We start from the raw sequence: 26,952 nt of genomic DNA on the forward strand, positions 1-26,952 counted from the left end.
ATGCATTCATGATTAAAAAAGTAGAAAAGATTAATGAAGACAGTACTTACCAATGCAAATAGTTAATTGAATAGCTCCAATGATCTTCATTGTGCCAGCAAAACGTGGAGAAGCACATACCGACGTACATCCACGGGACTTTCATACCCGATATATCTGCATCAATACAACTCAAAACCGAGCCATCTAACACTGGCATGTTGTTCAAATTCCAGCCAGATTTGACGTATTGCTAAGAGAGCAATGACTACATTAGACAAATTAGAAGGTAATAAAACTAAATATAAACAAATAAATTGAACATTATAATAAAACTAAATATAAATAATAATTAGAGTTGAAAGTGACAGGAACATGGCAACGACTCAATAGCTAATTAGATGTGTTCTGCTTAGACAAACTAAAAAAATTAAAAATAAATAAAAAAAAAGGATTAATCATCCTCTTTTTTTCTTCTTTTCTCAATTTTCTCCTTCCATTTTCATTTTACCTCTAATTATTTTATAACTAGTTATATTAGTAAGTTATATTATAATTGTCTAAAAATAAATTTATTCAACCTAAACACAGCGTGAATTTAGCAATGCAAGACAAAAGAATTTCGCTTTGATCTGAACTTAGCTTAATTCTAAAAAAAAAGACAACAAAAAAGAGCTGAGAAATGGAAAAAAGAAGATAAAGGCAGCATGAACAAAGACAACAAATTCTTTTCTTATTAGTGTAAATGGAAACTAAAAAATATCTTCAAGAAAATTAGAAACTGCCAAGAGACATTCTTTTTAGAGAGAATAAAACAGTCAACTTCTTTAACTAGATTAGCGATCAAAGAAGGGGTGGGATTTTTTATTTAAAATGGGTAAAAATAGGGATATCTATGTTTAAGACTAAACCTTGGAAGTGTAGCGTGGGCGCCATATCATCACAGCGAAAACCTTAAATTGCATCATAAAATTAGGTATCAACTGGTCACATTTCAAAAGGCCTAGTTGTTTTATAGGAGGTGAGGGTGACGTGTCATTATTAATGTCCCTAGATTAGGTTAACATTGATTCAACTTTAATTTAAATTTTAACTTTATTTTAATTTTGTGCACTGAGTGGGTTGGTGCGCTGGATTCGAGGTCCTTTGTCTGAGAGGACGCGGGTTCGAATCCCAGTGTACCCATTTCTTCAGTTTGGGACGGGGGTCAGTGGCGTGACTCTGTAAGCTTAGCCAGAGTCGACCCAGCTCTAAATGGGTACCTGGAGAATTCTGGGGAAGGTAAACAGGAAGGGTGTGCGAAAGCATAGGATTGCTGGCCCCCAAACCCCCATTGCACTTCCTGGCTGAAGGGCCAAGAAACGGAGATCAGCGCCGCCGGTAGGGACTGAAAAGTCTAATGCCGTATCCTTCACCTTTTTTTTACATTAAAATGAAGCTATATTATTCCGTTTGACTCAAATTCCCATTGAAACATCGTTCGTGCCACCATGACCTAAACATCAGCAAAGATAGATGGATAGATTCCAGATACCTTACAGAGTGTCGTCTCCAGTCGGCTGGATCTAATCCAGGGTCAGTCTATTTCGAGCATCATGATTAATGACATGACGGATTAATGTTAAAATCTTGTTTGATGTGTCTTGTTTTGCTTCTATTTGTGGTGGTAAGAACGGTCCGCAAGTACCAGCCACTAACGCCTGTAGATTTTTTCACTTCTTGTCCTGTTTTTTCTGTTTCAGAATCATAGATTACACTGATTCGTTTTGTTCAGCCTCATTAAACTGCCTTTTCCAGAGTAGGGAGATAAGGTAAGCGTAGGCTAGGGTTTGAGAGGAATTGAATTTTGTTCAAGTAACCACGGTTCAAATCACTCGATGAGATACAAGTATTCCTGGTTCTTTCTTGGTTCGTTCTTGAGTTGGATCAAAGTTGAAAAACAAGTTCCTCAAGCCACAAATTTGGTTCATCATTTTTATAGTTACGGATTTTCATAGACATACTGCAAATTCTGCAAGCATAACTGAGTCTGAAACATATACATAGCTACTAACAAGCCTATGACATTAATTTAGTAATTAAAGTAACTAATTAAATATTTTTTTTTTTACTTTAGGCCTTTTATTGCTAGGTGACCAGTGGCCCATGTAGCGCAGCCACCAATCTCCTGATTCTCTACCTTTGTTTGGTAACGCAATGCGTCCTTGGGAGCAAATCATCTGACGCTTCCGTGAATTTTATCAATTAAATTAACTAAAGCATTTTAGAAATTGATTATTGCTTGGAAAAAATCCAAGCTCAATTGCAAAATGTACAGGAATGATGGTCAGTTTTGTTTATATTTCTATTCTATATTTTTGATTTTTACTGCATAAAACGCACCATGTGTTCAGGGCTGTGGGCACGGACAGACTTAAATTTTCCTAAATTTCTGAACAATGCTTATTTCAATTGTAAAATAAAATTGCCCCCAATGAAGAAAGAAAAAGAAAGAAAAAAAAGAAAAAAAAGAAAAAAAGAAAAAAAAAGTGTACGTATCTGTCTGTCTTTAATCACTATTTCGAGCTATTCAATTTATGTGAAACAGCTAATTCTACAAAAAAAAACTATAAACGATCATTAGGCGTGCCTGTTGACTCCAGAAAGTCTTACTAAGAGAATCTTAGGTTTACCTCCCACGCGAGTAGCGATCCATTCGAAGTAATTATATTTAATTATTGTCAGCGCATATCTCATGATAGTCAACGTATAACAGAAATAAATCAACCACCAAGTATCTTCCTCCTGAAAAGTGACATGTTCCACTAAGTTAAGTACACTAAACATACTAATTAGTAACACCTAACAAAAACAATAAATAAACAGACTAGAAACTTTTACCATATCTTCTTCTGCATCATTTCTTGAATTTTCGATCACGTATTTAGTTTAGGATCTTCTTCATGTAAAAATGGGGGTGGTCCGGGATTCGAGCCTCAGACTTCTCGCACCCTAGGCGAGAATCATACCACTAAACAAGGAAGACACACTTAAGAACAACAATCATTTGGTTTATCAGCAAATAAAATTCTTCTCAACTATCTCGTTCGCTCGCCCCCCCCCCCCCAGATGGTCGAATCAGGGAAGCGACTATCTGGTCTGGCCCCTGGTACACTTGCCAAATTTCGTCGTCCTAGCTTATCAAAAAGTGCCCGAACTAGCAAAACTAGGACCGACAGACAGACAGACCGACGGACAGAATCGCGATTGGTAGGGGAGAGTCGGGTAAGACGGACCAGGGGGCAAGACGGACCTTTTGTCATTGCTCGACTTGAGCGTCACCTTTTTATCACTTGTAGAGCTAGAAACAACTGCCATCTAGTGGCAAGTTTCGGAGCGAAGTCTGAGAGTTGAAGCCAATCTTGTCTTCGAGAAAAATATTTTTATTCGTTTTCACATTCTCGAAACCGGCTTTTGAGGTAAATGTTTTTCTTTTCTGGTGTTTCTAATGTTCTGTTTTATACTGTGGTAATTTTTCTTACAAATATGGAGGTCTAGGAGAGTGTGTGAGACATTAATTTTTTTCATTGCAGCGCCATCTTATGTTATAATTTTTAACTATTCCGAAAAAGCAGGTTTAGGGTAAGATGGACCACAGAGACAGCGGGTAAGACGGACCGGTCCGTCTTGCCCCCTATCATCTGGGATCTTTTTCGAAGTTATTATTTTTTACGTATTTTGTGAATATTGTGTTGCATTTATTGTTCCCGCATGTCAATTAGAAATATATTAAGCTGTCTCTCTTTTGCAGAATGGGAAAGTATACTAGGAAAACCACCCGCGGTCTCCACGACCAGGACTTACTGAGAGCAGCTGCTATGCGAGTTAAATCTGGTTCGCCGCTTCGCAAAGTTTCGAAAGAGGTTGGTTTGCCACGAAGCACAGTGCGAAGAGCAGTTGCAAAACTCGACGCAGCAGAAGATCCCCAATCAGTGGAGTTGGCAACTATCTTCAACTTTAAAAGTGTGTTCTCAGCAAACGAAGATATACTTCTGAAGGACTATATGATCACGGCACAGCACATGCATCATGGACTTACGAAAAAGGAAGCAGGTCAGCTTGCATATGAATATGCCCAGGCCAAAGGGAAGAATATGCCGAAGAACTGGACTGAAAATAAGTGTGCAGGAAAAGACTGGATGAATAGCTTTATGAGTCGTGTTGGGCTTTCCCTAAGGTCCTCCGAAGTGACAAGCCTTGCCAGAGCCACCAGCTTCAACAGGACGAATGTCAGCGAATTCTTCAATAATTTAGAAGAGCTGCTTATAAAGCACAAGTATCCGCCGAATAGAATATATAATCTTGACGAGACTGGAGTAACCACCGTTCAGAAGACACCAAAGGTGGTTGCAGAAAAGGGATCAAAGCAAGTTGGACGCATTACTTCGGCTGAGCGAGGGACGCTGGTAACAGTCGTAGGGTGTATCAACGCAGCCGGCCAGTCGATAGCCCCTTTCTTTGTCTTTCCACGAGTGAACTGGCTTCAAAGTTTTCTCAATGGCACGCCCCCTGGAAGCACAGGAAAATGCCAGCCGTCTGGATGGATGACAGCCGAAATCTTCCCGGATATGATACGCCATCTGATCTCCCAAACCAGTTGCTCGCCCACAAATCGACTTCTGCTGATTATGGATAACCATGATTCGCACGTCTCATTGAGCGTGGTTAATCTTTGCAGAGAAAACGGCATTGACGTCTTAACGCTTCCGCCACATTGCAGTCACAAGCTGCAGCCTCTTGATGTTGCTGTTTATGGGCCATTCAAGCGATACTACAATGAAGCAGTTAACTCGTGGATGATTTCGAACCCAAACAGGAGGATTACCATTTATGAAATCGGAATATTCGTTGGAATCGCTTTTCCAAGAGCTTTCGTCATGGAAAACGTACTAAGCGGGTTCCAAAAAACAGGAATATACCCTTTCAATAGGAACGTTTTCCAAGATCACGACTTTCTCAGCGCCTTTGTGACAGACCGACCAGCACCAGAGACGTCTCCCATGACAGGCCAGTCTGCAGTTCCATCAACCAGCCCTGGTGACGAGAGCTTGAATAACGACGTGCTGCCAACTACCAGTAGCTCAGTGATTTCTGCGACTATGCCAGTGACTCCAGAGTCGGTTCGTCCTCACCCTAAGGCGAGTTTCTATGCAAGAGACGGAAAAACGTCTAGGAAAAGAACAAAGTCCAAAATTCTGACGAACACACCTGAAAAAAAACAGACTGGAAGAAGAATTTGAGTTGAAAAGAAAAAAAATCAGAAAAGAAAGCTGAAAGAAAACGGCCTGAAAAGAGAAACCTCTCCAAACAGCCTGGGAACGGGGAAGACAGCTTCGATGAACATGGATGATGAAAGTGATGACAGCTTGCATTTGGATGGGTCAGAGGAGGAGGAGTTTCTTGATGGAACCGAACCAAAAAGTGGGGATTTCTTGGTTGTGAAAGTGCCGACCAAGAAGAGCTTCAGGAATTATGTTGGAGTTGTGTGTGATTGTGAATCTGATGGTTTCCAAGTTCAGTTTTGGAAGCGATTAGCTCCATCGAGCAAATTCACGGCAACTGAAGAGATGAGCTTCGTGCGAAAAGAAGAGGTCATCATGAAGCTGCCAAAACCGACCCCTTCGGGCGGAACGACGAGACAGTCGGCTCAGTTCGTTTTTCACGTAGATTTGGCCTCGTACAGTGTTTAAATATAGTTATTTGCTAACTTTTTACTTTTTTACTTACTACTAGTATTTTAAGTATTCGAAATAAAATTGTTTAGAGACAATCAATCTTTTTGAGCAATTGGGTCCGTCTTGCCCAAAGGGCTGGTCCGTCTTATCCTATGGGGTGGGCAAGATGGACCTTTTGACCAACTTCAGTTTTTTTTTTTTATCTGGGCCCGGAAATACGGCTGATTTATGTGTGAAGAAGGTTTCTTTACGTAACTCAATGTTTTGGGGACAAGTTAGACACCTTTCGTCAGTCGTTGCTTGTTTCCAACCTCTTCCGCAGACGAAAAACCAAAATGGGGTCCGTCTTACCCGACTCTCCCCTATATGTCACTTGGTAAATACCAAGTGCCATAAAAACAATAATTAAACACACTAGAAACTTTTACCATATCTTCTTCTGCAAGATTTCTTGAATTTTTGGTCGGGAAACCTGATCCCATATCCATTGTGTGCAAGTCAGCTCCATATTCGACCACGACATCTTCATCAATTGATGAAACAAGTCTCCAATATTCCTTTTCAATAAATTCAGAGGGAACAACCTGATAGAATACAAAGGAAATAATATTATTATTACTAACCTCATATCTCAACCGTAATAGTTCCTTATAACACAGCACATACCATTTATATTAGCAAAAAAATCTCACTAATCTCAAAAATTCCGTCACTAAACTTGATTCATCCAACTGAAAAATCAATATTAATCTCACATCTCGACCAGTGGCGACTCTCTTCCGCCCAGGGTAAAATCGTGATTAGCACCCCCCCCTCCCCATCTCCCAGAAAATTTTTAGAAAAAGTCTGATCGAAATTTTGAGCCAGCCAGTTGGCTCAGCACAGTCGAAAGGTTCAATAGCTATGCCTTTAGTTATTACATGACCCCCACGGCCCCTGGAGAAGGGCTGTAAGTCATACAATTTGGCCATTGTTATCTATAGCCTAGTATTTGTTATCGGGAAATATAAGAAGATTTTCGGAGGGATTTTCTGCAAGGAGTATTTTCCAGAAGAAACTTTGCAGGAGAGGGGGTGGTGGATTTCCCGGTGTGACTTGAAATAATGATCTGAAGTTAAAAAAGATGACAAGTTTTTTTTTTTCAACTGAAATTAAGAAGCCATATGAAAACTTAAAACGGGAAGAAGTTATTATATTACACGAGGGAGCTGCCCCTTCCTCGCCCCTCGCTCTTTACACTAAGGTTATAAATTTTGTCACAATTCTTTAATGACGACGCGTAAAACATGACTCGTTGAATTTGAACGAGAAGTATTTTTAAAGAACTTTTAAGATTTTAGCGTTAAGAGCGAGGGGTTGAGGAAGAAGCAGCTCCTCTCATGCAAGGAATAATTTCTGTCCGTTTTAAGTTTTAATGCTACACCTTGTTTTCATTTGATAAAGCTTTTTTATTCAATCTCTGCTAAGACAGTGTTATCCAAACTGGATTCACCATTTAGTCAACCATTTAGTACTGTGAGCTTGATTTAATTAAAAAAGTATTGAATGATCTATTCATCAATACTTATCATCCAAAATGTGTAACAAATCTCACATCTCAAATAAAACAATGCGTCAGTCAACAATAACCCCTAATTTTTACCACCGACTAATACTCAACAACTAAAAATATTCAAAACCCAAAACAGAGAAAAACCGCTAATTTTTACCACCTACTAATACTCAACTACTAAAAATGTCCAATACCCAAAACCTTGAAAAACCTCTAATTTTTACCACCTGCTAATACCCAGCTACTAAAAATGTCCAAAACCCAAAACCCAAAACCTCGAAAACCCCTAATTTTTACCACCTACTAGTACCCAACTACAAAAATGTCCAAAACCCAAAACAAACCCAAAACATGGAGCACCTGACGTTCCTGTGCTAAAGTTTGGCATTTTGGCTAATAAAACACCTTATTCTTAAACCATAAAGTCCCTACCAGGATAGTTAAAAATTTGCATCGCCTGTAAAGTGTATACTAACGCCAAAAACCACCAAAATAGTGTGCCACGACACTCAAGCCACCATCCATATCTGATGAGCCACATTAATTACAAGCCTTGTCGGAATGCAGAGATTCCTACAAGTCACCAAGATGCATGGGGGGAGGGGGATCAATTATTCAGGAATCACATCAGGGAAAGGCAAGCATCAGAACTAAGCAAGTGATATATGCTAAACTCTATTTTGAAAAAATTAGGAGAATTAGCAAAAATAAGCTAAAAACACATGGCACTAAACAGCCTTATGTACCAAGGACAGTGCAAATCAAACCTGATTGTTGAATTGGTTAACTGGTAACTTAAACAACCCTAAATCTTAAAAGTAGGAGAGATAGGGAATTCAATTTTTAGCAGAAAGGCCAAATACAGTTATGGAGTTTTGGTAGTAGTTACTACAAAAAAAAGGAACGCGATTAAAAAATCCGTAAAAAAGTTATTTTTTCAAAATTTCAAAATAAACAGCTTCTAACACCCCAAAACACTGGGGAATCGAAATTTAAAAATGTACTTAAAACGTACTTGAAATTAAAATGTACTTTTTTATTATGAAAAATGTAATTACTTATTGGCACAATTATCGAAAACTATTATCACCCATACATCTGAAGGAAAAGTGGAATAAAAATAAAACTGAAAAAAAAACTGAAGAACTCCAAAGCCATCTGGAAACAGTGAAAAGTGTTACCCTGTCTGAAAACACTCCACAATGGTGATAAAGGTAAATTCATCAATCTTGGAAATCTTGCAAAAATCCAACGGCAAGGATACTAGTTATTTAAACAATGGAGAAATTTTAATCAAAAATAAAACGATATAACAGCTTCATAACCAAGGCAGAGTGACATCTACTAAGAAGCTTTTAGTTTAATAAGGATACAGATGGCAGTAGGCACTACCATTTTCCGCTAGATTTTAGAATACCCTTCATACCAACAATAGAAACTACTCAAGCCCTCTAGAAAATGTTAATTATTAAAGTTACGACCAAAGCTCAGCATGCCTTTCTCAGCTGAAAAAAAAAAATAGAAAAAGGAAGACAAATAGATGTAGAGACAGAGATAAAGGGAAGGAGGGCAAAAGCGAGAGGAGGGAGGGGGTAAATGGAGAAAGGTCTAGGGGGAGGAAAAGGGAGACACAGAGAGAAGGAAGGGCAGGGGGAGAAGAAAAGAGGAAAAGAGAAAGGGAGAGAGAGGAATTCTGCAAGTTTCAAAATGTGACCTCACACGTCTAGGCGTCACAAAGGTTCTTGAAAAGCCAGTCCGTACGGTTTACAGGGAAAAGTATATGAAAAGACTTTGCTTATTATTTTAATTAGTTTTATGTTTTGAATACTTTAAAAGTTGTGGAAAAACTAAGCTTTTCCTGTAAGCAACAAAAAAAAGAGGAATAATGATGCTTGGAGTTTATTAAATTACAGAAACTGTATTTATTATTTGATCATTGTTTGATTAATATTGAAATATATTATAGAAATTAATAAAAACATAAAATATAGTACATATTAATTTTGTGAAATGAACTGATACTAAAACCATAGGATTATAAAACCCATCTCTGTAATTATTACTTTTTTGTCAGAAACTAAGATCAGACACTTATTACTGCCTTAACTTCACCAATTCCACAAACCAATTTAATTATTCATTTTATTACACTGAAAAATTTCAAGTGTCACCAAATGTCAGATGGCGCTGATGGTTTTCGTTTGTTGACACTAACGCTAGTTCCCACTTTTATAAGTTACCCACATTCTTACCCAAAATTACCCAAAATGTTACACAAAATGCTCAGCTGGTCTTGTAGCTACAGGGCAACTCTAGAACACTAATTTTACCCTGTGTTTCCTGGGGATGGCTCAGTGTAAAAGTGTTCCAAGTTTAAAACTACCACAAATTTACGACCAATAAACAAAAGAAACTGAAAACATATAGAAATTACAATAAATAAGGAGGTTTTTTGGGAGGGACTACAAAAGAAGTTTTGTTTGGAGAGGGAGGGGGTACAAAAAACTTTTGCGAATGCATACAAAATTGTTTATATTCATTTTCGTTACGTTTTTTCGAGTCGGAAAAACATTGGGGAGGGGGGTTAAACCCCTAACCCGTTCTACTCTGGATACGGCCTTGCTCCTAGCTATAGCTCCTAGAGCGACCTTTTTCGTGCAACTTACTATTTGAAATAGGGTCAGTCAGACTCAAGAAACTGATATCGTCCATTTTTGTCGAGCCTTTCTCTTAAAGCTGAGTTAAAAATTCCATTCTATAACATAAATTATTTTCATTTTTTTATTCTTTAATTTAATCTATGCTATATATTGGCCGAAAAGAAAGACCTACTTTTGTCAAACACTTATTACTGCCGTAATGTCACCAATTACACTAACTAAATTAAATATTCCTTTTATTACAATAAAAATGCGAAGAGTCGCCAAATGTTAGATGGTGTAAATGGTTTTTGCTTATCAACGCTAACGCTAGTTCTCACTTTTACAAGTTATCCACATTCTTCCGGCCAACCTACAGACACAGCCTATATAGACACCAGTTGTGCTGAGTCGTATCTTGTCCATTGAAGGATTTCAACACACATCTTTTAGACTAGGCGTTAACCTCCGGCGCTCCCACAGCCAATCAGCGTGGAAAGATCTTGGCTCTATTCCGGGAGTGCCTCTATTCCGCAAATCAGGACGGACAGATCTTGGCTCTATTCCTATGTCGCGAAGATAGCTTTTCTTAGCTTGAGAAAGATGATGTTTAAATATATGCTAGTGAATATATCAAACTGTATTGTTTGTGAAAACCATACGACTTCTCATTCATCAGTAAATACAATTATAAAGTTGAAAACAATCATTTCTTTTTCGGTCACTTTGAATTCTGTAATATTATATACTGATTGTAATATATTTTAGAGTTTTAGGGAGGAGAAATTCAAAATTTCATTTAAAGATTATAGTAAATTGAAATCTTATTTTGAACAAAATGAAAATATGCTTAATATAAATAACGCATTTCAATGGCTGGGAGTTATATTGAGTCTAATGTTTCGAGAATATGACATTATTTTGCGCTTATAATTTGATAACGCTGTCAATTTGGGAATCCGCAAAACCTTCACAATCAATAAATTACGCGGAGAGTAAGAGGAAAATATATGGAAAGTCGTAAAATCTGAAAATTTTTAAATTTTTGGAAATGAAAATTTTTCAAATAAAAATTTTGGAATTTTTAGTGTTTTTCAATTGCAAATTGTGTATTGTATGTCACCGTTTTTGAAGTTTTTTATTCACACATATATTATTTAAATTAAATTATACTCGTTCGCTTAAAAGTCTTTTTTATTATTCTGGTTTCTTTCGTATATTTGCTTGTCTTGTATTTTGCGAAGTGTTTAATTGTTGGCTTTATTGTTTTATTATTATTTTTTCTTTTACTGCTCCGTCTTCTCGCTTTCGTATGACAGCTATGAAAATTCTTTTATCCTTGAATATCAATATATACTCTATTCAAACGATTTTCTCTTTCAAAATGCAAGTGGAAAGGGGCGGGGGGAGGCACCCCCATCCATCTCTCCTTATTGGCGCCGATACTTTTATCTGTCTTGACTATAACGTCACAAAAGTAAAGAATTCGAAGGGTTTTTCTGTTCTGAAGGGTTTCTAAAAATCTTAAAAATTCCAATGGCATGCACCCCATTTTATCAGTCCTTCAATTGCAAATTTTTATGGCACGCACTCCATTTTATCAGTTCTTCAATTGCAGATCTTTAATAGCATGCACCCCATTTTATTAGTCCTTCAATTGCAAATTTTTAATGCCATGCACCCCATTTTATCAGTCCAACGTATATCTACAGGGCACACCTGATATGATTGGTGTATTTTGAAGTAGGGAGTTTCCAACTCCGCTGGTCAATTTGAATAAATGGAGATGCTGGATTTTGCTGTCAAATCGTTACGAGGTCAAAATCAAGAATTAAAGTTTCAGTTTCTTAGTCTCAGCTGATGATAACTGCAATTTCTGGAATTTTTCCTTGCTCATATTTTGACAACGCTGTCAATTTGGGAATGCGTCAAGATCTTTACAAACAATGAACTACACGGAGTTATTGAAAAATCCCTCCCCCTCAGGAGGAGAGGAAAAATTATGATGACACACTTTTTAAAGACGATCTAAAAAAACGCTGTTCTCTTCCCTCCGATTAAAGTAACTTTGTTCTCTATTTTACAATGCGCAGTCAATAATTCTGGTGTCATTCCCGTACTCCCCCCCCCCTCGGAGAATTTTTCCCAGTTTTTTCACGTAAATACCCAAAAAAGGCATTTTACAATGAAAAGATATTTTTCAAATTTAGGAAGGGGGACATAGACCCATGCCTGCATAGGTGTTCTGAGTGAGAAAAAACTCAACAAATGACAATGTGACGCGAACGACATTTTTCTCATTCAGTCCAAAATCCAAATATATGGTTCATCTATAAAGTTAAACATGAGATTTTTTAAGTATTTAATTTTTAGTATTTAATTTTTTAAGTATTTTTTTATTGTTTATAATGCTGATTGACACTTTTTAGATTGCAGGCATTCATTAGATTTGATCGATTCCATTCGGCGGTTTGTAAAACCAACAAAGGTTCGTCAAGTCAATACCTCATCCCCTGTGGGATTGGTTCGACGTACTCAATCCCGAAATAAATTAAAAAATGTAGGGGATAAAATTATTTGCTCTAAAAAATGTATTGTCTTATAGACTTACTATTTTCTCTTCTTCGTGATTTAAATAATTCTAACAACTTGCGTTATTTAAACTAGTTTCAAACAAAGTATTTCTTTATATTTGGATTTGCCCCCCAACCACGCATTTCACTCCCGACCGAAGGCATCAAATCGGGAGATTGGCACTAGCACAACATAGACCATTGGTCAGCATGCGATAAAGATTTTTTTTTCAAAGTTTACGTTTCATGCTGTACAAATAATTAGCATATTAAGCAACAACTTTAGTTAGTGCGTTATTAAGCGGATTATTACTACTTACATTTTCCCTTGTGTGAAATGTCTGAATAAAGTAACTGTTATACCTTCAATCAAAAATTCAACTAATCCTACACATATGAATTTTACGCAAAAGGTGAATGCAATTTCATGAAACAGTTATCAAAAAATAAAACAAAAAAGAACAAGACCAATTTCAGATCACCAGGAAACCAAGATGATTTTTGAAAAAGGTCCATCTTCACCAATTCTTCATTAATCTCAGTAGGCTTAAATTTAATTTCTCAAAGTCAAAGGATTCCCGAACCTTTTTTCTTACGCCTCAAAAGTGCATTCCACAGTTTTACTACGTCAGGGCTGCTCCTAAAGTTCTATTACCGTCCTGGTAAGGACGGTAATAGAACTGCCCTTACAGAGCAAACTCTGCCCTTAGAGCGAACTGCCCTTACAGAGCAAAACTCTGCCCTTAGAGCGAACTGCCCTTACAGAGCAAAACTCTGACACCCCCTCCCATTCTTTAAGGTTTTATACTTCATTTTTCTGCCCTCATCTTAAATATACTGCTCTAGTTTGGTACCCTTGCATTTCCCAGAATTTAGATGAAACTGAATCCATCCGAATAAAATCCGTGCAAATAATTTTCAAAGAAAGTTAAGTTTCGAAACAAAGCTAAGTTAGAATTAATGAACCTAAGCAATTAATGAACCATGTTTGTACTTAAAAGCGAAATTTTCATAAATAGATTCACAGTACAAAGGAGATCCAAGGGAGGTGTTTTGAGCCTCACAACTTTGTTAACTTTTAGAGGTTTTAAAGAATTAAGAAATATTCGTCTAAAATTAGAAATATTTTTACCTAAAGTAAAAAAAAAACATGCGAACTCAAAGCAATTATAGGAAAAATCGATGGAGGGATTCTTTACTAAGTATGTTTCAAAAATATTAAGTCTTCGAGGAAAAGAAAATTCAGAACGACATTCCTTGCTCAAACAGATCTTAAAGCAGAAAATCACCCAGTGGTCACCGCATTTCCCACAAAACCCACAATAGCTGTTTTAACAGGTGAAAAAAGATCTCAAAGCTCAAATAGATCTTGAAACAGATAATGGCCCAGCGGTCATCGGATTTCCCATAAAACCCACAGCGGCAGTTTTAAAGTCTACTCTTAAGAGATGAAAAAATTAAACGTCTTAGTATTTAAAGTAAAATAGAAACCGCTCTAAATCATACAGCATAAAGCAAAAAAATATTCGTAGCATTTTCCTGAAATGACCACTTAAACTTAACAAGAATTATAGAAAACAAAATTTATGCTCGTTTTTTGAACTAGCAAAGGTTCTCACAACTTTAGAATACCCCTCAATATTATATTAAAAATATACAAGAAAAAAAACTTTACATTTCAGTATAAATGTCTAAGCATCAGTTTTTAATTAAACTCTGTGAACTCTTCTGTTTGAGGTGTTAGTTTGCAGGACATTTTAGAACTAACTTTATTTGGACCAATTTAAAAAATGTTTAATAAGTTAGAAATTGAAGCATCTAATAAAAATACGAATTAATAAATTATAAATTAGGATATTAATTTGTATTGCAGATATAAACCAATTAATGAAAATACTCAAAATTAAAATAAAAAAAAAAGCTTACTGGTAAGAAGAAAAAAATGCGTTTTTCTTTAACAACACACTACTTTTTCATGCAGTTTTTAAACACATTTTTGAAGCTCACAATCCTAAAGAATCAAGCCAAATATTCCATTAGTTTACTCTTTACTTTAAAACTCATCGTAGAGTGAAACATTATTTGAGGTAAAAATACCACTTACATGTACAGGCAGTCTGAAGAAATCAGCCTTAAATTGATCGGCCATCTGCCCAAAGGACTGGAGGGTGTACTCCTTTTGAGCCTGTTCAAAACCAAATGCTTCCGTAGGCTTGCTCACTTCTTCCTCAAGACATTTAGGACAACGCCAGTCACCTGGATAATAACCATAGAATAATAACGTGCTAGCCAAACTATCTAATTTTGGGAAGAACGGGAAGGTACAAAATATGATTTTCAAATGACGAGAATTATATAAAAGAAGAGATATTTACAACAATACACGACCAATAAAGCTAAAATGAACATTTTTTAAAACAATCCCAGCATCCTTACTTCAGCGAAGTTCAACCAGGATTGATAAATAAATTGAGATGAAACGAGGCAATTCATTGAAACGAAAGCGAATGATCCAAAACACGTTTTTAATGCCAGCCTTGCTTTTTTGGCTGCTGATTTCATAGGTCTATTTGTGATAGGCTCTATGTTAATATCTATTGATTTTTCATAATATTTTGTAAGACCGTTTTTAATCAAATGTGTGTAAAAAAACATTAAGTGAATATTCTCTCAAGTCCCTATTTAAGGAAATACTATTATTAATTTTAAGTCTGATTTCAATTGCTTCTTGAACTACTTGCTTTACGCCTAAATCATTGCTAATAAGGCGGAGTCTTCAAAAAGTATTTTGTGGCTGCTTTTTGTGGACTTTCAAACACATGGCTGCTTAAGCAGAATCAAAAACAAAAATGTTAGAATTTAGAGCTTTGATGACGTCATCTTTATGCTGTTATAGGCTGTTCTCTAAATTCTGGTATTTACGAAGGATAATTATTTAATAGACTGACTCCTGAAGATCCTTCAGCATAAACTATCAAATTGCTTCAGAAATTATAAAATACCACCACCACTTAATAGCCTGGCTGACAGGACCTAGTCTGAACTCGAAATATAAACCCGAATTATCCGGGTCCTGGAATCCAGATAGCTACCAGAGAGCATGACTGACATGCAAGAGCAGAAATTGGCACTAGTGTCGACCAAAAACAAACAATAGTTAAGAGCTCATATGGCACTTGTGACGAAATCAAAAAAGCCAAGAGCTCATATGGTATGAGCTCTAACAAAATTCTAAGAATCAATAGATTGACTTAAAAGGAAAATCAGAGGCTTAATGCCGGTCAGGATTTAAAATAAGAGCTCTGAGTCACGATGTCCTTCTAAATATCAAAATTCATTAAGATCCAATCACCCACTCGTAAGTTATAAATACCTAATTTTTCCTCTCCCTTTAGCCCCCAAATGGTTGAATCTGGGAAAACGACTTTATCAAGTCAATTTGTGCAGCTCCCTGACACGCCTACCAATTTCATCGTCCTAGTACGTCCAGAAGCACCGAACTCGCCAAAAAAATTAACTCCACCAAAGAGAGCGGATCCAGTCCGGTTACGTCAATCACGTATCTACGACATTTATAAGCGTTTTCCAAGATTTCCGGTTTCCCCCTCCTGCTCCCCCATCTGGTTGGGATTTGAAATAAGAGCTCTGAAACATGAGTTCCTTCTAAATATCAAATTTCATTAAGATAAGGTCACTCATTCTTAAGTTAAAAATACCTAAATTTTTCTGATTTTTCCAAATTATCAACCCCCAGCTGCCTCAGCGAGAACGATTCCGTACCAATTATGTCAATCTCGTATCTATAACTTGTACTTATTCTTCCCAATAAGTTTCATCCCGATCTTTCCAATCTAAAGGTTTTCCAAGATTTCTGTTTTCCCCCTCCAACCCTCTATGCCCCCGGATCCGATTCGAATTGAAAATGGAGCATCTGAGACATAAGATTCTTCTATATTTCAAGTTTCACTAGGAGTTGCCTAAACTTGCAAAACCGGGACTGACAGACAGACGGACAGAATTTGCGATTGCTATATGTCACTTGGTTAATACCAAGTGACATAAAAAAAAACGCCAATATTATCTTGCGTATAGCGTCTTTTGAAATATTTTATAATCTTTGCAATCGCTTCTCTGTCAGAGACTGAGATGAGTAAAACATGTCAGAGACTGAGATAAGAAAATAGACTAAAAATAGTCTAAAACAGTAGACTAGTTTTACTAATTCTACTGTTTAAATTAACTTTTACTATTACTACACTGAAGGAAGTACAAAGAAAACCGAAACACTCAATGGCGCTGGTGTTTGGTGGTTTACAATTGGAGGTTTACAATTTAAAAAAGGAAGTCCTAAGTCCACCTAAATAAATAGATTTTCAGACAAATAGCTAATCTTCAGGAATAATTCATTGAAGTATGTGATAGAAACTTGGATGGAGAAGCAGGGGGAAGAGATGAAGTATCCCATAAGCCTCTTCAACCTAGCTAATAGTCAAAGGTTTATTTCGCAACCCCTTCCGCTGTGAGTGGACATGGTCAATGAATTAGCAAAACTTGGGAAGAAGAGATGAGGACACACAAACTTAAAGACAATCTTGAGGTTTCCAATCTTAAAAATAATTCTGTCTAATTCTTTTATATTCTAGATAGAAGTCCGTAAGAGAAACTTGAATACAGAGGGAGGAGAGGGTGATCTCCTAAACCTCTTCTAAATGGCTAATATACCAAATATTTAGGTCCCAATCTCTTCCCCTGAGTGAAGATAGGCTATGAAAACTAGCGAGAAATGCCAGTAGAAAGATACAGTCACCTAAGTTTACCTTTGGGTATTTCGCTAAGGGGTGGCACCAAGCAAAAAGTGTGATACGAGTCATCACAGCCGTCGCAAAGCAGCATACTGGCTTCAGAATCTCCCCGACTGCAGTGTTGGCACACGTATTTCTCCAACTGAAAATAAATATTTGTATCAAGTATAGAGCAGGAAGTAGTTGATCCATTTTTGCTGCAACTTAAGTTTTGTGTACAGATTTTTTTATATATAATGAAAAAAAAATCAACAAAGCAACAGCACAAACACGTAAAAAAAAAGAAAGACAGAAGCAGAAAAGGAAGACTGTTTTCTTACATTAGTAATTAATTTAGATCAGTACTTGAATCAGGCCTTAACCCTACTCATCCATACAATCACATAGGTCAAACAGCATAGCCATACACAATCAACCATAAAGAATAATCCATGGACAGGCAGTCGTGTCGTAAGTAAGTATAAGTCGTCATTTACCAAATATTAAAAAAAAGACAAATAATTCAGGTAACAACCATATATGGTTTACAGCATTTTAATTTTTAATCAGAAAAAAATTGACAGATATTCCTAATAATAACTAATGTTATTGTGTTAACAAAAATTAACTATATAAACTAAAACGAACAGATTTTTTTTCTTTTTTTAACGTTACTTCCATTTCAGAACAAAGAACTTTCGCAATTCACGGACAAACTTTTCCTGTTTTTCAAAATTGTCCATTTGGCGAATAATTCTTTACCAGAATCAGTCAAAGGCCGGCTTAAAAAAGTTCGCTTGGTTCCTCTTCTCTTTTCCTCACTGGGACACGAGTGTACACAAAACGGTGTACTTTTACCAAGATTCGGCAGCCTTACTGGATAACTATAGAAATCAGAAATATCTATGAAGATGAGATCGATGACAGACTTCGAGTTGTCTTTATAATAATTCTTTTTTTTAATAAATTTTTTGCATAAAAGAAAAATCTACAGAAATACTCCATATTTATTCTTTCATACCTTTTTTTTTGTTTTTTTTTTACAGAAATCCTCAATATAAAATCTTAATTCTTTTTAAAGGAATAAATTGCCTGAATAAAAATTATAGCGACAAGTATTATTGCTTACCGTTTGACACATTAATAAATAAATAATTAAAAAAAAGAGGCAGAAATTGAATTTAATAAAGCAAGTTGTTTTCATGGAAATTATAAAAGCAGCAGAAGTATGAATAATAAAGATTTTTAGTACCGTAACGTGAGGGTACGGAGTCGTTTAGAATAGGGGAAATGTATCAGAGTACATTTTAGTATGGAAGGGAGTTTTCAGGTTAGTGATGGCGCCTGGGAAAAAAATTCATAATTTAAAAAAAAAAAGATTCTAATAAAACTTGATATAAAATCGAATATTTTCTTTTAAAGTGGTAGATTGCCTTGAATAAAAAAAGAGGCAGAGATTGAATTAAAGAAAGCAAGTTGTTTTCATGGAAGTTCTTAAAGCAACAGATGTTAATAAATATTTTTAGTAGCGTGACGTGGGGGCAGCACGGAGTCGTTTAGATCAGGCGAGATGTATCAGAGTGTATTTTAGGTAGGTAGGGAGTTTTCAGGTAGTTTTCAGGAGTTTTCAGGTAGTTTTCAGGGAGTTTTCTTAGGAAGGGAGTTTTCAGGTAGGTGATAGCGCCTGGGAAAAAAATTCCATTTCTTTTTTGTAAAAAGAATTCTAAAAAAAACTCAATATAAAATCGAACATTTTCTTTTAAAGCAGTAAATTGCCTGAATAAAAAAGAGGCAGAAATTGAATTTAAGAAAGCAAGTTGTTTTCATGGAAGTTGTAAAAGCAATAAATTTAGGAATATTAAGGCTTTTTAGTACCGCGACGGGGGGGGGAGAGGAAGTACTAGAGACACGGGACCACTTGGCAAGCATGAGAACTTCCAGGTGGGTAGAAGCCACTGTCTTTTAGAGCAGGGAAAATGTATCAAGAGTATGTTTTATTATGGAGTTATTCAAGTCTTTTTAATCGTTAGTATTATCTAATATCAAAGAAAAACATTATTCCCTTTTTTTTATGAATTTTACAGGATAAAAGGGGTAATTTCCAAGGATTTGCAGGGTAAAAATCTAAGGCACTTTTTTTGGTGCTACAATTTCAGCAAATATAAAAAATAGATTTAATTGATTTGGCCTTTGAATGGTACAATAATTAAACAAATCAATAGAAGATTGAAATGAAGTTTCAAGGAACAAAAAAGAAGGGCGGGTAGGTTTTTTTTTTTTTTTTTTTTTTTTTTTTTTTTTTTTTTTTTTTTTTTTTTTTTTTTTTTTTTTTTTTTTTAGCTTGAATCGATTATTTGGGCTTATCAAGTGAGAAAAAAAAAATAAGAAGTTTAAAGGCACCAAGAATATATAAAAAAAAAAAAAAATAACGATCAAACAGTACTAGAAGAAAAAATATATCATTTTCCGGTCTGCATTATCATTTTGCCTTAAAAAAGGACATTTTCTCTTTTTCAGCCTGCTACTATATGCGAAAGAGAGAGAAAAAAGAGAAGCTAGAGAGGGAAAGGAGGAGCGAAAAAGCAGGTATGCCAATTAACTAAAATATAGGGAGAATTCATTTTTCAAAATCTAAGTGAAGGGACAAAATTCCTTTATCTAAACCTAGTTGGGGGGGGGGAATAATTTTGTGTTCTTTTTTAACAAAAATGTGAAAAGAAAGGCATTTTCAATGAATATATCAAAAAAGGGTTATTTTTCAAAATCCGTCTGGGAAATAGAGGGAAGGTGGGAGAAACGTGAAGAGGTAAGTCTTACTTAAGGTAAGTTACTTTTTCTGACAGCTACTACATAAATGCAACTTGACAGAATCAACTTGACTGTGAAATAGGCATCCACAGTCATCAAATATTAAAAAAAATAATACGACTACAGATGTCTCAAAAAAGAATTACCACTAGATGGTAGCAGTTACTTACAGGATCATGAATCTCGAAGCCTTTGGAAGTCCGCAAACGGGCACCAAATATCCCCTCGTCTTCCTGCCAATAAAACATTGTGTCCAATAATTAGTGCAACACACAAGAAAAAAAAATAGAAAAACCAAGCTGTAAAAAAGCAAAAATAAAATACCAACAAAAGGTACAAAAGCAAAAGCTTTTCTAAAAGAAATACAAACTACAAGGACTTGTCAAAATAGGTGTTTTTTGCCAATCAAATGCTTGGAAGAAAATGTGCTTCTTATTTGGAAATCATCCCCTCTCCTTGAAGTGTGTCAATAAATATGCAAGAAACAGTGGTGTAGGCAGGGAAGAGGGAAGTAATCCATAAAATAAAACAAACTCTTTTCTTCAGAAGAGACTGCAAATTACATGTAACAACATAACCTTCTTTAAACCTGGGTTTTAAAGGGTTTTAAACCTGGGTTGACCTGGGTAATGATACTGAGCTGACTGTATCGGCAAAATTATTTTAAGCGTCGAATCATTTTTTTTTCTGGCGACCCACTAGGAAATTTGTTATCTAGTTAAACTAGGTATCAGTCAGGTTATCCTGAAAGTGGATAAAAAAACATGACAGTATTACCACATCAATTTTTTTTACTGGACTTAAAATATAAAGCATTTTAGAAAAATCAGTTACAGATTCGCCTCCCTCACTTCGTCCTCTAACCTGCGGTCGATATTTTAAAATATTTCTCTAATTTTTAAGTTTCTTGTCTTTTTCAAATTTAAATAGGTTAGCAGCTGGTTTTGTATTAAATCAGGAGTTGAGCGTTCTATCACCCTTTATATGGATAATTTTGATGGATTTTGTCTTGAGGAGCGCAGGAAAGGCAACGGGAGACCACGGAATCAACTGGAGGGGAAAAAACTCTCCTGGACTTAGATTATGTTGATGATTTAAGCATCCTAGATGAAAGTGTGAGCAAAACGAATGAAATTTAGGGGTTATGCGAGTTCAGGGTGCTTAAAAATTAATGTTAAGAAGATTCAATCACTAAGGCTAGGAATAAGTGAAGATGAAAATGTGAAGTTGTGTAACGAAAAGATTGATCAGGTGGGTAGCTTCACTTACCTTGGTAGTATTGTTAGTATAGATGGTGGGAGCAGTGAAGATGTTAAATGTAAAATAGCCAAAGATCAGGGTGTTTTTTCACAGTTTAAAAAAAGTTTGGAATAACAGAAAGATCAGTCTGCAAACCAAGATTAGAATAGTGGAAGGTACTGTGACGATATTGGTCAAATATGCCTCTGAAGCATGGGTGCTCCAAAAAGCGGATGAAGATCTGCTAGATGTTTTCCAGAGAAACTGCCTACGGATTGTTCTGGATACCCGGCTAACTGACCGTGTTTCAAACAGTAGGCTGTACGAAAAATGGGGTTCAATCCCGCTTTCTAGGGCTATAATGAAATAAAGGTTGCGATGGCCAGGGCACGTTCTGCAGATGAAGGATGACAGATTGCCAAAGATAATCCTTTTCAGCCAACCGTCTAGGGCTGAGCGGAAAGCCGGTCGTCCTCGTCCGGGTGGAAGGTTGTCATAAAGAAAGATTTAAAAGAAACGGGAACTTCCTGGGAGGGTGTGAAGAGGAAGGCTTTGAATAGATTGGTATGGAGGCTTGGTGCGGCGGTGAGTTGTTAGCAGTAGTAGTAGTAGCAGTAAAATACAATGAAATAGATACAATATCTTTAATATACATAATATACCTTCATTAATGTCCATAATTTTGTTATTTTTGCTTACCTCATAATTAACATTTATCCATTTTATATATTTGAATATAATATTTCAGGTTTCTCATTATTTTCCATTGTGTTCAATATCAACACTCCACAATTTTATTTATTAAAATATTAGTTGTTTGGGTTCAAATTTGACTTTAATCCCAAATAGATTTGAAATATAGAAGTCCCCTTAGTTCTAGCTTTAGCGTGCAGCTCCCGAACATTAGCGTATTTCAATGCATAGATTAGGTAAATCGAGTTTAAAAGGAGCCAAAGGCCACATACCCAGTCCCAAAAGGAATTGGAACTAGAAACCTGAACAGTTCATTTTAATGTTCATTCTTGGGAATCAGTGGCGTGTTGATTCCATTTTGAAAAAGGTTTATTTATTTTACTTATGGTATGCTATACATCTGAAAATATCAATTTTTTGACAAGCATGCAGCAGTAACTTGCGCCAAAAGGACAAGATGCTAAAACCGTTGGATTTATTAAGCCTCAGATCAACTCATCCACCGAACAAGAATTATAATATTATGTTGCTTATTATATAATATTACTTATTATATATAAGATTGAATTTTCAATCGAGGGAAATACAATCACATTGCCCTTGGTAAGCTTTATTCTACTTTTTCCGATCATTCTGTTCTTTACCTTTCTGGGCTTTACCCTATATTTAAGAAAAAAGATATTAGCGATATTCGATCCTCTTATTTCCGTTTCTGTAAATTTCTTCTCTATCTTCCTCTGTGGTATAGGAATCGAAAGATAATCAAAAAGTTCCATCTTCTGAACATTACTGAGAAGCTGACTGATCTACACAAAAAGCTCTCAGAAACGGCGTATCGGCGTTTGTCGCCTCACCACGGTCTGATCCGTTTGTATGATTAATGTCTATTGTTGACTCTCGTTTTTTTTGTATCACTTTTTTTTTTTTTTTTTTTTTTTTTTTTTTTTTTTTTTTTTTTTTTTTTTTCAAGTTTTTACTCCACTATTTATCTTTTTGATGTAAGTGGGTTAGAAATAAATATTATTATATATATATATATATATATATATATATATATATATATATATATATATATATATATATATATATATATATATGTATATATATATATATATATGTATATATATGATATTATTTGAACTTTTAAATTATTATTTACTTGGACTTTTTCTCACGGAAGGATCTAAACTTACATAAAATAAAGATAAATTGTCTGTTATTTCAACATTCAACAAAATTTTCAACAAAAGTTTTATTTTCAAAAACCATGTAGACCGAATTTAAAATTTTAATTCGATATGTGGATAGAACTGCCTATGGAGGGAGCAATAGTAAAATTTCCAAGTATATCCTAACTAAAAAATTCGGAATTTTTAACTAATCCTAATCAAAATCATAACACGGACTCTGAACTGACCAACTACTAATATTTACAACTAATTTGTCCAAGAAACATCACAGATGATTAGAAAAAGAATAAATAAAGAAGTAAAAATAGTAAATAAAAAGAGAAACAAAGGGAAGGTTTAAAAACGATATAGAATGTGACGTATGCAAAGACGGTGAAAATGAAATCGGATTTTTCGAATTGGCTACGTGAAAATCTAAATCAAATACAATTGATCAAAACTAGGAAAAATCTAAGATTCAATCTTAAAATGAAAAAAAAATCTATACGAGGCTATGAATTTTTGGAAAACTATATGTCTTTCCGTTCGCCTGCGAGTCCAAGGGACTTGTCGGTCATGTGTCAATCCTAAAACCCGCTAGTCCGCCTGAGACTCTAGGCGGCCGAGCCTTTTAGGCTTAGGTTCGCCCGTGGGTACAAGCAAATTCAGTCCCCCATTTTGAATACAAGTCCAGTGGATATTGTCTGTCATGAGTCAACCCAAAAATGTTTATAATCCCTTAGTTCTATGGCTAATCTATCTTAGTTCTGAACTAGGATGGATGATAGACTATCTATCGATAAGTGAAATGACATCATTTTTATACATTCCTGAAAAAGGCTTATGCCAGTTCTGCCTCTTACTCAGACTATCTGTCTTGGCAACTTGATTTTAAAACCCAAATTAAAAAAAAAACCCTAAACAAAAAAAAAACGAAAGGAAAACTCACATTTAAACAAAATCCAATATGGTAAAACACTAAAAATATTTTTTTTTCGGATTAAAAAGATTTTGTATTAGATAGACAAAATGTTTTATCTCAATATCCTTCATACTCTATGATATAAAAATAAGATATAAGATAAGATAAATAAAAAATAAATGTCATACAGAAAGGTATGAACAAGAAATACCTGAGAAGAAAAGTATGTTCAAGAAGCACCTAAGTAGAAAATTTGTAAAATTGTGTAACAATATGCTTATCGGATTTGTAACATACACAAAAATACAAAGTAATCAGACAGTTGCACAAAAAAAAGATAAATATTATTTTTAAAAATGTCAGAAAGAAAAGTATTTATAAGAGAACTTACATCAAAAATTGTCAGAAGTTCACATAATACATTTTTGGACATTTCTCATAGCAGAAAACACAGGTCAAACTTCAAAGCAATGGTAAACTAAGCTACCCCAACCCGTCAATAATAGTGATTCTACTAAAGGTCAATATTATGCAAAAATGATACATGTGATTTCTTTCTTTAATATATATATACATGCTAGATCTGCTCTCTTTGGGGGAGTTAGGGGGTGGGGTTCAGTGCTTTGGCGAGTTTGGTGCTTCTGGACGTTCTAGGACGATGAAAATTGGTAGGCGTGTCAAAGAACTGCACAAATTGACTTGATAAAGTCGTTTTCCCCGATTCGACCATCTGAGGGGCTGAAGGGAGAGGAAAACTTATAAAAATGAAGTATTTTTAACTTACGAGTGGGTGATCGGATCTCAATGAATTTTGATGATTAGAAGGACTTCGTGACTCTGAGCTCTTATTTTAAATCCCGACCGGCATTAAGCCTCTGATTTTCCTTTTAAAGCAATCTATTTATTCTTAGAATTTTGCTAGAGCTCAGACCATATGAGCTTTTGGCTCTTCCGACCACGTCACAACTGTCATGTGAGCTCTTAGCTGTTGTTTTAATGGTCATTGAACCTTGTAGGAGATACTACTTTAATGTTTTTTTTTATTAAAATTTTGAATTAAAATTGAATAGTTACAGACTCTACAACCAAACACTATATACAATTCTAGGGCTAGACGGAAAGCAGGTCGTCCCCGTCTGATTATATATATATATATATATATATATATATATATATATATATATATATATATATATATATATATACATAAATCAGTCACCCATCTCAAATATTCCCAAAACCAAAAGGTACACAGGGGAGTAGCCCATGACTTCGCCAACTCAAATAAACATCCAAACCAAATCCAGAGACATCAACTTTATGGGAAGCCAAAAAAAAGAACAAAATAAAAAAACTCAATTATTAGCTACAAATTCTTTAGCCTTTTTTGGGAGATACCAAACAAATTTCCTATTTTGACTTCCCAACCTCATTAGAAAAATATTCTGAGACCTATAGCCAACACCAATGAAGGGCAAAAAAACAACCAAAATAATACCACATTTTTGTTAGCAACAATCTTTATTTAGGCAAGAGCATAATATTCTTTAATTGTGATTGCAAGGACAAAGCTTGATGCTGTGCAAGGACAACTTTAAGGACAATGACCTATAAAGCAATAGTCACATATAGCAAACACCAATGAAGGGTAGAAAAAGACAAAACAAAATCAGTACCATGTCTTTTGCTGATATTCTGCTTCGCCTCTGAGGTTTAGACTGTGCAGGTGGTTTTACAGCCATTCGCGAGGGTATCCTGTGAGGCGTGTAGTCTTTTTCCTTCTTTGTTGGTGAACTAGTAGGTGTGTCATCCAGTTTCTGAAGAAAAATAAATAGTCACAAAATAGAACAAGGAAGTCAAATATTATTAAAATTAAACAATTATAGAATCAACTGATATAATTAGTAATTTGAACAGAACAAGGCAAAAGTCTTTCATGAGGCCAACTACATGGAATGTGCCTTATTTGGAAAATATATCTCATTAAAAATGTTAGTCAGTGGGTGATTGTATTAAACGAAAACACAAATAGTGAAGATGATCATTCAACAAGCACAAGGACTTAAAGGACATTTTCAGCAGCCAAAAAAAGATCCTAACTACTACCTGGGCCTTCTTTAAACACATACGGTAACAGCAGTGACCTGCTCACTGCCCTTGTCAAGATTCCCGTGCATTTCCAAGTCAATATTTAATCAACGCTGTATATTATATTTTGGACAAATGAAAAATAAATGACAAAAAACCTTTAAATTTTAGCAGCAACTTGAATCCTAATATTTACCAAAGGCAAACCCTCTTTATAAGAAAAAAAAGATTCCCGGGAATAGATTAAACCAATATATATTATCTTTACTTTTTTTTTGCTTGTCATTTTGCGCTTTGCTTTACTTCGCTTTACGTTTTTATTCGTTTTTTAACGTCTTTGTTTGTGGTTGCATTAAACAAAACATAAATAGTGTAAATAATGAAGATGGTCATTCAACGAGCACAAGCACTCAAAGGACACTTTCAGCAGCCAAAAAAAGATCCTAACTACTACCTGGGCCTTCTTTAAACACATAAGGTAACAGCAGTGACCTGCTCACTGCCCTTAACAAGATTCCCGTGCATTTCCGAGTCTTGACACTCTTACCAAGTAAAAAAAAAATCGTAGTGTGATGATTCATCTCAGTTTTGGGTGAGTTACTTCCTTTTTTTTACATTTTATTTCGTTGAAGACTGTTAGTAGTCATACAGCCAAAATATTTATTTAACGCTGTATGTTATATTTCGGACAAAGCAAACCTTTAAATTTTAGCGGCGATTTGAATCCTAACGTTTACCAGAGGCAAACCCCCTTAAAAAAAGATTCCCAGGAATAGATTAAACCAATATATATTA

General features: G+C 35.3%; 1 protein-coding gene across 2 annotated transcripts in view; it reads right to left on the reverse strand.

The window, feature by feature from the left end:
• The window catches only part of LOC136035701 (lysine-specific demethylase 5D-like), a 122,858-nt gene that overhangs the window by 81,184 nt on the left and 14,722 nt on the right, over positions 1-26,952 (reverse strand). Inside the window, exons 4-9 of one of the 2 annotated variants that reach the window (XM_065717646.1) lie at positions 25,746-25,886; positions 20,217-20,279; positions 17,275-17,401; positions 14,562-14,713; positions 6,122-6,277; positions 51-232 (exon numbers count right to left, since the gene is read on the reverse strand). In XM_065717646.1, the coding sequence (XP_065573718.1) occupies positions 51-232; positions 6,122-6,277; positions 14,562-14,713; positions 17,275-17,401; positions 20,217-20,279; positions 25,746-25,886 (821 nt within the window). The remainder of the gene's footprint in view (positions 1-50; positions 233-6,121; positions 6,278-14,561; positions 14,714-17,274; positions 17,402-20,216; positions 20,280-25,745; positions 25,887-26,952) is intronic. The other variant, XM_065717647.1, reaches the window with a different exon arrangement.

The sequence above is a fragment of the Artemia franciscana genome, chromosome 14, assembly GCF_032884065.1.
Source record: "Artemia franciscana chromosome 14, ASM3288406v1, whole genome shotgun sequence".
NCBI classification, from domain to species: domain Eukaryota; kingdom Metazoa; phylum Arthropoda; class Branchiopoda; order Anostraca; family Artemiidae; genus Artemia; species Artemia franciscana.